This window comes from Alosa alosa, chromosome 7 (assembly GCF_017589495.1).
Source record: "Alosa alosa isolate M-15738 ecotype Scorff River chromosome 7, AALO_Geno_1.1, whole genome shotgun sequence".
In the NCBI taxonomy this organism is placed as follows: domain Eukaryota; kingdom Metazoa; phylum Chordata; class Actinopteri; order Clupeiformes; family Clupeidae; genus Alosa; species Alosa alosa.
In genome coordinates this window covers 10,605,300-10,621,161 of record NC_063195.1, presented here as the reverse complement: position 1 = coordinate 10,621,161, position 15,862 = coordinate 10,605,300, and the positions used below count along the sequence as shown (strand labels likewise).

The 15,862-nt window shown below is 40.8% G+C and overlaps 1 protein-coding gene across 12 annotated transcripts in view; it reads right to left on the bottom strand.

Moving 5' to 3' along the window:
• The window catches only part of LOC125297521 (NACHT, LRR and PYD domains-containing protein 12-like), a 99,448-nt gene that overhangs the window by 10,154 nt on the left and 73,432 nt on the right, over window positions 1-15,862 (bottom strand). For 6 of the 12 annotated variants that reach the window (XM_048247888.1, XM_048247890.1, XM_048247891.1 and 3 more), the window contains 9 exons: window positions 13,636-13,752; window positions 13,376-13,492; window positions 10,918-11,034; window positions 10,479-10,595; window positions 9,792-9,865; window positions 5,746-7,657; window positions 5,070-5,240; window positions 4,308-4,478; window positions 2,654-2,824 (listed from right to left, as the gene is read on the bottom strand). In XM_048247888.1, coding sequence (XP_048103845.1) covers window positions 2,654-2,824; window positions 4,308-4,478; window positions 5,070-5,240; window positions 5,746-7,657; window positions 9,792-9,865; window positions 10,479-10,595; window positions 10,918-11,034; window positions 13,376-13,492; window positions 13,636-13,752 — 2,967 coding nt within the window. Of the gene's footprint in view, window positions 1-2,653; window positions 2,825-4,307; window positions 4,479-5,069; window positions 5,241-5,745; window positions 7,658-9,791; window positions 9,866-10,478; window positions 10,596-10,917; window positions 11,035-13,375; window positions 13,493-13,635; window positions 13,753-14,802; window positions 14,912-15,862 lie in introns of all 12 variants that reach the window. The other 6 variants (XM_048247898.1, XM_048247899.1, XM_048247897.1 and 3 more) reach the window with 3 other exon arrangements.

Genomic DNA, 15,862 nt, shown 5'->3' with positions numbered 1-15,862 from the left:
CCCTACATTTTAATGTGGGTCTGGCTCGTCAGGCTAGGATGAGCCGTCTTCGCTATGCTATTCAGAAAGCATCTTCTATCGTCCTATATCCTATCGACTGCCTTAACAGATAAGCTCTGCTCTTGGGTTTGGCCTCAACTCAATCCTCTTGTTGCTTGCAGTTTGTTAAATAAAGCGATGCAGATTACATTATTTATTTCTGATTAATTGCGTCTTTTGATGTCTTTTGCAACATTTGCTTGTTAGGCTGGGCTACTGTCAATGTCCTCTACAGGTCAATGTTCAACAATTGCTGGTGTAGGCCTACAGGCTATTAATCAATTAGGGACTGTTCGTTATTTATTTAAGGGGCTACCGGAGGAGTTTTGGGAGGGTTAGTCAAAAAAGACGTGACCTTCCCTCGCCAGCAAATCTTTTTTCTATGACCCTCCAAAGTGATGAAAAATGTATAAAAAGTATATGAAGAAACGCATGACCCTCCCCAGTCCCAACAATTTATTGATGCCTTAGGCTACTGGGTCAATTTGGTAGCTTGCATGCTACGACTCCTTCCTTGAAATGCCTTGAAAAGGCTGTCGTTTGCACAATTTCACAAATAATCACCGGACCCTAAAACAAACCTGTCAACTTTTCCCAGGTTTATCGCGTATTTTAACTTTTTTTTCCTCGCTGTCTTAGGGAGGAGCTGCAGGGCCGTCGCAAAGGGGATGCGAGGCCCTGTCTTGAACTTGACAGATGCAAGGCCCTTTTCACTTACGTGCATGAAATCATGCGATAGCTTACTTTACACATAGCCAAGGCTATCGTCGGTGTATTTTAATAGTAGCCTAGTCTAATAAGCTACATCAGCTTGTATTTAAGAGGGGAAATTCAATTGTATAGCCTATAACATTAGCTGAGTCACATATTTGGCCATATGGTGTTTATCATAGGCTACATCACGAAACCAAATAGTGTAACAAAGGCGAACACTTTAACAGGGGGAATTAATTGGGCATGAATCATTGTGCTGAACGGTATTTGTCAATGAGCAGAAACACACACGACATTCAAACTATTGATAAGATGTAGGCTACTGGTCTGTAGGCTAACATTGGACAAATAGATGGCACTGACTCACCATATCCTGACTCAGGAAAAAAAAAACATTTTCTTGCTTTGCCGCAAACTCAGCAATGAAATCATAGGCCGTTTTGCGTGCGTGCGTTATGTCCTGGAATTCGGACGTGCTCAAAAAGAAAAAAAAAAACACTTTTTTATAGATGGTTATGAGGAGCAATATGAGAGAGAAATTTGATGATCATTGATCGTTGTTTTGGGACGTTAAGCCTTTTCCATAGGCGTCAGTGAAGGAGATTGAAGAATGCCATTTTTTTATACGAAAATATTTCTTAACTTCAAAAACTCAGTGTCTAAACCTCAGTGTCATTCAGCTCAACCCTCTTGTTGCTTTGATATCTTTTTCGTTGTCGTTTGAATGTCGGCAAGCAGGCATGTTGCGGTTGCAATTTAAGTGAGATTTCTACAGTAGGCCTATAGCCTACAACATGCTGTTAGGCTGGGCTACTGTCAATGTACTTGTACAGGTAAATGTTCAACAATTGCTGGTGTACAGGCTATAATCAATTAGCTAAATAATTTGTCCAGCTGTTCAAACGCAAAAGGTGCTTGATATCGTTTTTGTTTAAACGTCGGCAAGCAGGCATGCTGAGGTTGCAATGAATGAGGATAATTGGTTTTATCTGTGGATTTATTTTTTGCATTATTTTGAATATGACTAGCTCCAGTCTCAACAGCACGTCTACTTTTTCCACACGCATCTAAGTTCTAACACACATATCCCTCTCTTTCTCTCTCTCCATCCCTAAGACGGTGCTTTTTAAAGGAGCTGCATCATTTTACAACAATTGCATCTACATTTTCTTATTAGAATGTTTTGTCAAGTGTAAGCTTAAACTACCGTGATCAATTTAAGTTCCTGTGCCCCCGCCAAGGCCATGGAAGCAGTAAGTCAAGTCGCATCAAAATAGTAGTGGCAGAACTCCCAAGTGACACCTTGTGGTTGTTTGTGTCAACTGCAGTTTGTGCCATTTCTGCTGAGAAAATGGGGTGCGTGATTCATGAAGGATCCCGTCCAAACTTAACTGGGACCCACTGTGTAAACACGCATCTCATCAGTGATTGGCTGGAACAGTTTATTATGTTTTTATGGTCCAGGCTGGACCAGGTTGTTTTTACTGCTGTTTTGGAGCCTGGGCTGTCCACAGATACCACATTATTTTAATTCAGGGCACATGTCATGTCTTGAAATAAGCATGCACTGCAAAAACTGTTTATCTAATAAAATCTAACTAAGTCATATTAATCTTATATTAATCTTATATCAAGATCAAGAAATCTAGCTGGTATTGTTTTCAGTAAAGAGCCTTACCAAGCACTTTCTCATCAAATCATTTGACTTTATTTAAAAAGAGTTTGATTTCTTTCTCATTCTGAAATTGAATTTATTTAAAAAAACAAGCAAATTTGTCTGCCAGTGTGTTAAGTCAATCTGTCTTAATGAGACTCCTTAAAATAAGTCAAAGTGTATCACTACAAGCAGACAGTCTAATGGGACAAGACATATGGCAATTAAGAAATGTCAAACACCAACCCTAATTTCTGCAGTTTGCAGTCGTGACTAGACAGTCCTTTAGAAAGAAGCAGAACTCCAGAATCTCCCAGGTCATTTTCACTCAGGTCCAGTTTTATTAGGGAGTTTACAGACAGCAGAACTGAGGCCACAGGCTCACAGGACTTGTTAGTGACTTTGCAGGCAGCAAGTCTGTAAGAAAGCGTGACAAAATACAATTTATTACTCATTTATGATGAAAAAGGGCTAATATTTACCAATTCTCCCTATTCAGAAATATAATGAATGAATACTCTAATGTAATGGCATATACTGTAATGGTATATACCCCTACATGATTGAAGAGCTTTTGAAAATGCATTGGAGGAAGAGGCAGAACAACAACTGATTTATTATTTTCCAGAGGATAACTAGCACTCATCCAATGTATAACTGGTGCTCCTGTGTCAAAAAGGCTGCATACAATCTAAAATATGTCCTCGTTAAATGCCAGTGAATTACTGGCAGTAGGGTTTGAGAGTATTGGAATCAGAAGATATTCATTTTTATAAGTCTCTGATGTCCTTATGTTGATCTAAGGTGTTCCTCCACATATGAGATGGCTGTTGTTATTTCATTCTGTTCCTGTACTGTCCCTGTGTACATCTGTGTGTGACTATTTGGTGAGGTTTTTCTCTTTGCTTATGTCAGCCATTGCCAAGGGTTATCTTGGAGGGTGGGGGTCATAGACCTTTCACCTCTTTCGTGTGTGAGGTTTCTCTTGCCTTTGGGAGTGATAGCAAAGTCCTTTTAGGCAAGTCCTCCACTCGCTGTCTCCTCATTATAAAGTCTCTGGTGATAGTGAGTAGCCTATTGATTTGCAGTGCCAAGATGTTATGGCTTATGCTTGATATGTAGTGAATTGCCACTGTGACCTGGCTTCTGCTTTGTGTGTAGTGTTTCTCTGTGTGATTCTCCTTTACACTAGTGGCCAAGTCGTGTAATTCCTCTGGGGAAGACCCATGATAATCCTCGCCCTTAGCTGTAATTTCTTTCTTTATTAATTACTTGTTTACTTGCAATGTATGTATCTGAATATTTATTTTATTCTACCATTTCATACTGGCTGGTGTTTACCCTGTGCAAGGTTGTAACTTCTCATTAACTTACATAGCAACTTACTTAAGTTATATTTTTTTTTTTTGTAAAGTCTCCTCCCTCCGTTCATTCATTTAATGGTGAACTTGAAAGGGGGAATAGTATTGTTAGTGACCTTGGGTGGGTTACATAAGTATGAATTGACATTCAACAATTATCTAATGAGGAGGAACTATTTTTTGGGGTGGATGTTTTTTTAAGTAGGGTGCTGCCCTTCTTGATCATATGAACCGACTGCGCCCACTGAATTGTACATGTACACCTATATCTTTGGCAACTGAATATCTGAGTTTTTAAACATGTTGATCATTTCTCGACCACATCACTTATTTTCTTCAACCCCCAGTTTAAGAACCACTGATGTAGATTGTCAATGGCTATCCTGATGACATCAGTATTAGAAAACATAAATGTGTATTTTCTTTGATAAACAATTGGATTTGTTTATGAGAAGGCTGATTGCTGTACTTACGAGTGTAATATACACTATGTAAACTATCAAGAAATTCATGGTCATACAGAAATGCCAATCACCGACCTTAATGTCTGTAGTTTGCAGTGAGGACTAGATAGTCCTTTCGAAAGAAGTTGAATTCCAGAATCTCTCAGGTCATTGTAACTCAGGTCCAGCTCTATCAGGGAGTTTGGTGATTGCAGAAAGGAAGCCAAAAGCTCACTTGACTTATATGTGAGTTTGCAGCCTCCAAGTCTATAAGGCATTGTGATAAAAAATATTATTATATTACAAATTATTACTCATTAATGACAAAGGAGGGATAGTCTTTACAAAGTCTCCCTAAATAAAATGGATGAATACTGTAATTATAAAGTATCATTATAAAAAGAGCTTCTACTCTACAATTTGCTCCCACACTCCTCACAGTTATCTCAATCTAATTTATTGTTCAGCAACATCCTGTGAAAACACAGATCTGAGCTCATTCATGTGCACAACAGGTGTACAACGGATTCCATTGTTGGTAATCTAGTTCAGCTATGATTCACCAAAGCATGATTTAAAAGAGGAGGACAGTTACTGCTTCTGAACACAATATATGGCTGTGCTGATGGAGATACAGTACATACTTGCTGACTTAAGTTTACAGTTTTTCCGCTGGTTGCACCCTTTGTAAACTGAAAGTGAACTTAGAGAATCCAAAGCAATTCTTATTTAGTGTCAGCCTGGCTACTCAAAAATAAGACACCACAGTACAGTGATGTAGGCATACTGCTTGACTGTTATGCTGACATGGCTCTCTTAAACTGTCAGGAAATGCATAAAGAAATGTGAAATACCAACCGTAATGTCTGCAGTTTGCAGTTGGGACTAGACAGTCCTTTAGAAAGAAGCTGAGCTTTACAATCTCCCAGGTAATTGTCACTTAAGTCCAGCTCTATCAGGGAGCTTTGCGACTGTAGAACACTGGCTAGAATCTTACAGGACTTATCTGTGAGTTTGCAGCCAGCAAGTCTGTAAGACAGTATGACAAAAGAAAACCAAATCATGTCTCATTAATGAAACAAGAAGGAATAATTAATATAAATAAATAAAATGAATACGGAAATGTATTGTCATATACTGTAAACTGTAATGTCAGTTATATATGAAACTGAGTTTCTGCCTTACAGTATACTGTCACACTCAACACAACGCTCTAATGTAAAGTTCAGCAACAGCCTGTGAAAATGTAATTTCTGCACAGATCTTAGCTCATTGTGCATAACAGCTGCACAATAGATTCCACTCCATTGTTATTCAGCTAAGACTCACCAAAGCATGTTTTAAGGAGTTAGGCCATGGGATTGTGTCATTACAACAAATATTTTTACAGCTAACTTACAGATAGTTGCTCATTTGCACATAACTGGGTTACTGCAATGTTACCCTTAACAATAATCAACATTAACAATAATAATGAAAAAAAGTTTATTCATAAGATCATTAATATGTTTATCCATCTCTATCAGAAACTCACCGTGCCTTTCTGCAGCACCTCACAGCTGGGATCAGTCTCCTGTGTCCCTCATCTGATGTGTTGTATTTCTTCAGGTCAAATTCATCCAGCACCTTCTCAGACATCAGAAGTATGTGGGCCAGTGCTGAACAGTGAGCAGGTGTCAACTCTTGTTTGTTGGTGTTATTTGGTGATGACAAGTATTTCTCAACTTCTTTGTGCATGGATTGATCATTCATTTCAAACAAACAGTGGAAAAGATTGATGCATCTTTCTGGAGAGAGATCTTCTCTGTTGAGCTGCTTAATGTACTGGCATGTTTCCTTGATGCTCTTTGAGGTGCTGTATATTTGATTTAGTAGACCTTGCAGAAGGATCTGATTGCTCTCTATAGAGATGCCCATAAGGAAGCGAAGGAAAAGATCCAGATGTCCTTTCTTCCTCTTCAAAGTCTTATCCACGGCATTCTTAAGCAACACATGAAGATGATCTTGTGATTTTAAGCCCAGCACTGACCAAAGGTATGATATAATTGAGGGGTTGGGATAATATTGGGAATGTAAGCCCATCACTGACCGGAAGAATGATCCAGTTGAGGGGCTGGAACCATCTCTGTGTTCTTCACTGATGAAGAATTTCAGTGCTTGAACATTATCAGTCATGTAAGAGTGAAACACAAACAGAGCTGCCAGAAACTCCTGGATGCTCAGATGCACAAAGCAGTAGACCTTCTTCTGATCAAACACAGATTCTTCCTTGAAGATTTCAGTACACATGCCAGACTCTGAGGCTTCACTGACATCAATGCCACAATCTCTCAGGTCTTCATCATAAAACATTAGATGTCCATTTTCAAGATTCTTGAAAGCCAGTTCTGCCAGTTTAAGCAAAATGTCTTTCTGGGATTCTAGAAAGTTCTCTTTATTCACTTGATCTCCACTTCGATACTTCTGATCCTTCCTGGTGGTTTGGATGAGCAGAAAGTGTATGAACATCTCAGTCAGAGTTTTGGGGATTTCTTGGGTGTAGTTCCGTTTCAGCAACTGCTCAAGTACAGTGGCTGCAATCCAACAGAAAACAGGAATATGGCACATGATGTGGAGACTCCTGGATGCCTTAATGTGTGAGATGATTTTGTTGGCCTGACTCCCATCACTGATTTTCTTCCTGAAGTACTCTTCCTTCTGTGGGTCATTGAATCCTCGTACTTCTGTTACTAGGTCGACATACTGAACAGGAATTTGTCTGGCTGCTGCTGGTCTTGAGGTTATCCAGATGAGTGCAGAGGGAAACAGAGTTCCCTGAATGAGGCTTGTCATCAGAACATCCACTGACGATGTTTGTTTTAAATCAGACAACAGCATGGTCTGCTGGAAATCCAGCTTTAACCGACTCTCATCCAATCCATCAAAGATTAACACAACCTGACAGCTGTTGTATTCTTCACTATCCTTTAGCTCCTTCAACTCAGGATAGAAGTCAAGCAGGAGCCTGTGAAGAGAATACTGATTTTCTCTAACCAAATTCAGCTCACGGAAAGGTAGGAGGAACATAAAGTCTACATCCTGATTGGCTACCCCATCTGTCCAGTCAAGAATGAATTTCTGCACTGAGACTGTTTTTCCAATGCCAGCAACACCTTTGGTCATGACAGTTCTGATGTGCTTCTTCTGTCCAGGTAAGGGCTTGAAGATGTCATTGCACTTGATTGGCGTGTCTTCTGTGGTTTGAGATCTGGACGCTGACTCTACCTGCCAGACCTCATGTTCCTTATTCACCCCTTTACTCTCTCCCTCTGTGATATAGAGCTCTGTGTAGATCTTATTGAGGAGAGTCTCAGCTCCTGGCTTGATGATGCCTTCAGATATGTTCTCAAACTTCCTCCTCAGACTGGCTTTGTGATTCTCTATAACTCCCCTCAGGTCCTCAGTTCCTGTTTGGCATAGAGAAGGTTATGTTAACTAGATGTGTAAAATATGACCGCCGATCAGTCCTGCACATTCTCTCCGCAAAATAAATCCTACTTGTCAATTTGGGCCCATTACCTACTCCATCCCTTACTCTTGCAACTCATGTTGGAAGCTTGATAAAGGCTGTGAGCTCTGACTGATGTTACACCTTTAACTCATTGAATGCCGCGCTGTTTTTGGAAGCTTTGGCCCAGAGTGCCAGCAATCTTGATCATTGTTCATGATTTTTGTAGAGCCACAGCGTGTTCTATGTTATAGCTATGGACACATACTATGGCTTGTTTGAAAGGTGAGACTTTAAGCTCTCAGTGTGTACAAAACGTTCATTTCTACATGCCTCTGTTCCTAAGAAATCCCAAGCTAAACAGTGGCTAGTTTTTATCAAAATCCCTGTTTTATTTCTAGAAATGGAGATGTAGCGTCTTTGGTGAAATATGAAGGGTTTCCGGGAAGTGACCTAGCGAAACCTGGCGAGACTGCCACCTAGTGATAAACCCACGAAAATGGCCTGGTTTTGACCTGACGTGCATGTGTCACTGATTCAACCCAAAGCGGCAACCATCAAAAGCAGAGTGTTAAGATTAAATGTCCAGATAAAATGTCCAAATTGTGCGTTTTCATGAGTTTTCAATCAACCTGACAGCTGTTGTATTCTTCACTATCCTTTAGCTCCTTCAACTCAGGGTAGAAGTCAAGCAGGAGCCTGTGAAGAGAATACTGATTTTCTCTAACCAAATTCAGCTCACGGAAAGGTAGGAGGAATGCATGGGAAGGAAAAACGTAATATTACGTTTTTGGCACTCAATGAGTTAATAAAAAGTCACGTCAGTAACTAAAACAGAAAAAGAGTGTGCAGCTACCCTATTCTTAATTTGATAAACACCTCCACTTGGGTGTGTGTCCCTTCTCCATGATTTTCACAAGCTTGAATATAGCAAAAAAAAGATTGTTTAATGCCAACATTTTACATTAATGAGTCTCTTGGTGTGCTTGTACTTGTACTTTCTGAATGCCTGGCATATCCTAGGACATTTCTCTTACCTCTTGAATTTCAAGTAAGCTTGTGGATTTTTTTTTTGTTTGGCCTTTTTATGCCTTTAATGAGACAGGACAGTGGAGAATGACAGGAAGCGAGTGGGAGAGAGAGTTGGGGTGGGATCCGGAAAGGACCACAGGGCGGGAATCGAACCCGGGTCGCCGGCACGGCCGGGGTTGGAAAATGTTGGTTTTAAGGACTATGGACAGGCCCTAACTCTACAGGTACAGATGCAGTCGGTTAACAGGTTCGGAAAGGTTACCGCCCCCCATGTGGGGGAAAGCATGCTGACATCAATGAAGTCAATGGGCGAACTCGCTAGCAGTTATACTTTCATTTTACATTCAGATGGGGTTCTGCTTGTTTTTTTAATTATTTGAAGGAATTGTGTTTACTTAACTGCCCAGTGTATGCTAACAACCTAATTCACCCTCGATGTCCCAATGTTGACAACAAATCTGTCTGGAAGCTAATATTCAATGATAGCTTCATTAGGTTGCTAACTGGCTAACTTTATATCGTCAAAGTAACATAGCCAACATTACTTGTTTAAAATATTCCCACGGACATTGTAGGGAATGTACATTCATGTGAGAATAAATTAAGATGCAATGAGTATCTGGTGTTTACCTGCTAAACCGAGCTACACAGTCCGGCCATTGAAAACAGTTCTACAATGAGTACACTCAAGACAGTTCTGGCAGTTTAACTTGAATTACCAAAATGAGGGAACTTAATGTTAATCTTAACCTCGTTGACACACAGATAACTCTCAGTCCCAAACATTTCTGTGCTGTTTATTGATGTTTGCTGAAAGATTTAACCTTTTTAACGGTGTTCTCTGTCCTCAAGCCGGTGCACCTCCATTATATTACATGCAATCGAAACAAATATATAAATACAAATATATACTCCAGATCAATGGAGTAATGCGGGTGCACGTTTTAATTTCGTCTCATTGTAGACGCAACGGAATTCATAACAATATGGATACAGTATGACAACAATTCCCTGTTTCATGTACAGTATCAGCTTCAGTTGTTTATTTCTATAATCCTCACCTGTGTTTTTGTTGATGCTGTCACTCAGTACCTGTTCATGCACTCCACCCATCAACTGAACAGTCGACAAATCACTATAAGCACATACAGAGTCAGTTAGCATAAATATTAGTGCAGTGGAGTCAGATAAGCTCTAAACTACACAAACCATGACAAGGAATAAGGAAAATGGATGAATAAACAAGCACAGAATGTTTTCGTGGTTGTTTTAAAATGCAACAAAAACTCCAGTCTGAATCCACTTTGGAATGCACGTCTGCATATCAGACTTCTTTGTTCCCACAAGTAAAGAGTTTAACAGGTGCGATAATACCGGATCTCCTTATGTGGGCAAAGATGGCTGCCTTTTTGAGGCAAACTTCAGAGGTCTATTCTCCCAGCCTTTATAGGCTATAGGAGCATTGACTGGTGTGGGGTGGTAGTGAGGGAGAATTGGGTTTCATTGGGGTCACCCTCGAAAAAATCAATTTCATGCTAACTTTCAACTATTGGTTTGGGCATTTTGTTTTGTAATGGCACCATTTTGGCACCGGCACCATCAATTTAGCAGCAGTATTGGATCGATACCCAACCAGTTGAGAGCTTAATCAGAGACATTTATACACTCACTCTGGTGCACACACACACACATTCTCCACCATGTAATAATTCATGTTCAAACACACTCTCACTATAACAAAAACTCACTCAGGTTTATCCTGTGCTGCTGGTCCACTGTTCAGTGTTGGAGGGTCATGCATGGATCCATCACTCTTCATAGACGCACTGCTGGGCGTTGGAGATGGGGGTCTGTATGTCTGTGATCTGGTAACAGAAATGTATTAATATACTATAATACTACACAATAAATACATGGAATTATTACCATTCAAACACACACACACACACGCACACCACACACACACACACACACACACACACCACACACACACACACACACACACACACACACACACACACACACACACACACACACATACACACACACCCACATCACCACATACAAACCCAAAAACACACACAGACAAACACACATGCACACTCCACATCACCACATACAACACACGCAGACACACACATACACACAAAGATACACACACACACAAACCACAAAGCAAAAACTCACTCAGGTTTATCCTGTGCTGCTGGTCCACTGTTCAGTGTTGGAGGGTCATGCATGGATCCATCACTCTTCATAGACACACTGCTGGGCGTTGGAGATGGGGGTCTGTATGTCTGTGATCTGGTAACAGAAAGATATTAATATACTATAATACTACACAATAAATACATGCAATTATTACCATTCAAACACACACACACACACACACACACACACACACACACACACACACACACACAGGGCCGGCAGAAGGCAATCCTGCGCCCTGGCCATAATAGGAATATGTCGCCCCCATGTTCATTGACTGTGTGCCACATTCGACTGTGTGCTACCTTCGCCGAAGCCCCTGGCTGCAGCGTGCAGATCGGTTCTGGACTCAGTGTGTGGGATACTTTCCAGCGCTACTGGACCGCACGGAAAAGTAATAAAAATGTTGCGGGACAATTGTGACCGGGCCTCACGGAAAAACGGTAGCCTACAATTAAGCAGTAAGGCTTTCTAACATATTATTATTACAGGTTATTAAACAGAAATCGGACTACCTATTGAATAAGACGCCGTTTGTTAGGTCTGCATTTAAACGTGACATTAGGAACGCACTTCGGGTGTCACTGTCTCACCATATGATAAGACCGCCTTATTGTGGGGAAACAAGCTCAGGGTTCCCACTGATTCGGTGACATGGTGAGATTCAGATTTTACCTTATTACATTGTCGCCCCCTCTGCGTTCCACTGCTAGCAACCTGGCGATTCAGGCTGAAGATCAGCACCCTCATTATATGCGGGAGAAACCTTTTTCAACATGTTTGCATCTTTCTGTATTCTGCAGTTCTAGGCTTTAAACGTCTCTTTCATGACTGTTATTTAACCAATATCTATGGCATTATTTGACAATATATGTTGTAGCCTATAGCTCGCCACGCTGTGGTGTAGTGTTAATTTTGTCACCTATTTTTAATTTAGTCTTAGTCTTAGTCTTGTGACGAAATGTCCTTTTTAGTCTTTGTCATATTTAGTCATTCAAATATCATTTTTGTTAGTCAAGTTTTAGTCGACTAAAAGTCTCGTCATTTTAGTCTAGTTTTAGTCATAAGAAAACTAAAGGTATCTTAGTCTTAGTCAGTTTTAGTCAACACATTTTAGTCTTTTTTTATAACAAATTATTTCTGATTACCATTTGAGTCAAATAGTGTTTCACACATCTCAATTTTCCAACAATATTGTGTGTCCACAGGGCTACTTGTCTGTTATAATTACTCATTCTGATTTTTTGTCAGTCAGTATGTTTACATGCACAGGTACAGTAAGTCGAGCTACAGTTATAGCTCGGCTGGGATTTGACCATAGACAGTAAAAGATTTGACTGGACCACTGTCATATTCGTAGACCAGTGTTTCTCAAAGTGTGGTCCGGGAATCACTGGTTGTCCGCAAGCTATCTCAAGTGGTCCGTGAGCAGACGTGGTAAAATATAATATAGATGAGTTGTTTGCAATATTGAACCAACTTGTATGTAAAAACAGTTCTGCAACACTGTCTATGTAAGATATGCCAGTTTAAATCATACAGTATGAATCCACACAATAAGCAAAGTGCAAAGACAATAAGCAAGGTGGTTCAGTGAGTAGGCCTATAGTGTAGACTAATTATAGGCTACTGTTGAAGTAGGTCTAATCTTTTTTTTTTTTTGCTAGGGTTAGTTAAGTGGTCCTGAAACTGAAAAAGTTTGAGAAACACTGTCGTAGACCAAAGTATTAATGTTTTACTCCGCCTCGCTAGATGCCGATATGCGCCCAAACACAACACATTCCACAATCAGACTCTCCATCTTAGCCATAGCTAACTTGGACATTCTGGTGGATGTTAATTTGTATGAGAGAAGCTTCAACTTCTGGGTATGTAGCATTGTGGCATAAAGCTTAGGTAGTTAGTTGGTAACTCTGGCAGAAATCTCCAGTGTTCTTGTTCCATGTAGTTTAGTGTTGCAGCCAAAGGGTTGCAGCAACAGCACGACTAGCCTACAGGAAAGCTGTTAGCGTATGAACTCATTCGAATATTTTGAAAACGTAACAGCTAGATATTCTGTCTTCTCATTTTGTAGACGAAAATGAAGAGAGATTTTATCTTAGTTCTTATTTCATGCAAAACATTTTAGTCTCGTCTTTTTTCGTCAACAATAATTCATCTTAAGATAGTCTTAGTCAGTATTTCAGGACATTACTGCCGTCTCGTCTTAGTCATGAAAAAAAAGGTCGTTGACGAACATATTTCCTCTCGTCTCGTCTGACGAAATTAACACTACTTGTGGTGCCCCTGGTGGTTTGACGCCCTGGTGGTTTGGTGCCCTGGGCAGCTGCCCAGATTGCCCATGCCTTCCGTCGGCCCTGCGCACACACACACACACACAAACACACCACACACACACACACACACACACACACACCACAAAGCAAAAACTCACTCAGGTTTATCCTGTGCTGCTGGTCCACTGTTCAGTGTTGGAGGGTCATGCATGGATCCATCACTCTTCATAGACACACTGCTGGGCGTTGGAGATGGGGGTCTGTATGTCTGTGATCTGGTAACAGAAATGTATTAATATACTATAATACTACACAATAAATACATGCAATTATTACCATTCAAACACACACACACACACACGCACCACACACACACACACACACACACACACACACACACCACAAAACAAAAACTCACTCAGGTTTATCCTGTGCTGCTGGTCTACTGTTTAGTGTTGGAGGGTCATGCATGGATCCATCACTCTTCATAGACACACTGCTGGGCGTTGGAGATGGGGGTCTGTATGTCTGTGATCTGGTGATACACATGTGGAGTTTGTTTATATATAAAATAATGTCACACACATGCACACATACATGCAAGCATGCATCAACATGTTGCGCGTGTAAGGCAGCATGGAAAACCCAGGCTAATACTAAAACATACTAATACTTAACCGGGGGTAGCCGTGGCCTACTGGTTAGCGCTTCGGACTTGTAACCGGAGGGTTGCCAGTTCGAACCGTGCCCTTGAGCAAGGCATCTAACCCCTTACTGTTCCCCAAGCGCGCACTGTTGTTGCAGGCAGCTCACTGCCGGGATTAGTGTGTGCTTCACCTCACTGTGTGTTCATTGTGTGCTGAGTGTGTTTCACTAATTCACAGATTGGGATAAATGCAGAGACCAAATTTCCCTCACAGGATCAAAAGAGTATACAGTATATACTATACTATACTATACTATACTATACTAGACAGGACATAGGGTAAATGCAATAATTAATTTATGATGACCGTCACTACTGCTAGAAGCAAAATAATTATCATGATTAAGAGCTATTTGTGTGTGGATTGGATTGGTGCGGAAATAATGCCTCAAATTGTGTCATAGACAGAAGTGCTGGATTCCACATCTACCCTGTGGGAAACTGGTCACTCGGTCTCCATTGACATTGTATTGTGAGAAGGTGCCTCCACAGCATTTGTGTTGTTATATTTAGAGACAAATATGCCCCCATACTTTTGGCTTTGAAGCCGGGCTTCGGGCTTGGAACCGAAGGTTTACCGGTTCGATTCCCGACCAGTAGGAATGGCTGAAGTGCCCTTGAGCAAGGCACCTAACCCCTCACTTCTCCCCGAGTGCTGCTGTAGCATGGCAGCTCACTGCTCCGGGTTAGTGTGTGCTTCACCTCATTGTGTGTTCACTGTGTGCTCTGTGCACTAATTCACGGATGGGATAAATGCAGAGACCAAATTCCTTGTAAACGCAAGTATACTTGGCCTAGAAACCTGATTTACATTTACATTTACATTTACATTTATGAAATGAGTGGGATAATGAGATGGGGAGGGATCAAGAAACTCACCTTGCGTCATCAGAGTGTGTTGGTGACCCAGGATCAGCCATTCTTTATGATCAAACAGCTAGTTGCTGCAGCCTCCTCTCCAAGCAGCAGTGGGAGATATTCTCTAGAACTGAACAGAAAATATATGTAAGGAATAATTCTGATTGTTGTCATGATAACTTTAGGGCTATTTTTGGACTTTTATGCCCTTTGAGCTTTTAAACTGCATCAGACAAGACAGTGAAGAGAGTGATAGGAGAGAGAGGGAGAGAGAGGGAGTGGGATCAGGAAATGACCCATGTCGGACTTGATCCCAAGTCCCTGTAGGCACTTTGACCTGAGTGTTGTATGGGTGCTGTACTGTACTCCCCAGTGATGACATTTAACATGTTATTTTAAGTGTGGATGTGGATTATAATTTCCTGCATGTGAAAAAAGGACATACACATACAGCGATACACTATTTTGGATGTTTCACTTTTTCCATTTGACAGTTTTTACCATAATGTCATTTTTACCACATTTTTGACAGAGAATTTCTGGCAACATGTCAGTATTTTAAGGGGCAGCTGTGGCCTACTGGTTAGCGCTTCGGACTTGTAACCGGAGGGTTGCCGGTTCGAACCCCGACCAGTAGGAACGGCTAAAGTGCCCTTGAGCAAGGCACCTAACCCCTCACTGCTCCCCGAGCGCCGCTGTAGCAGGCAGCTCACTGCGCCGGGATTAGTGTGTGCTTCACCTCACTGTGTTCACTGTGTGCTGAGTGTGTTTCACTAATTCACGGATTGGGATAAATGCAGAGACCAAAATTCCCTCACAGGATCAAAAGAGTATATATACTTTATACTTTTACTGTACAAATTGAAGTTATATAGTGTTTCTTGATTTAGGGTAATTCAAGGATTCAACTAGGCGATATACTATTTTAGATTTTATGGCTTATTACTTTATAACAGGTTTTGTAACAATTTTATGTACAAATATATTTTATAATAACTTCATAAGTTCTGAGTTTCTCTCGTTTGTATTACTGGAATCCATTTTCTTGTCCATTGTTCAGGCAGTGGACTGGTTGGACTTG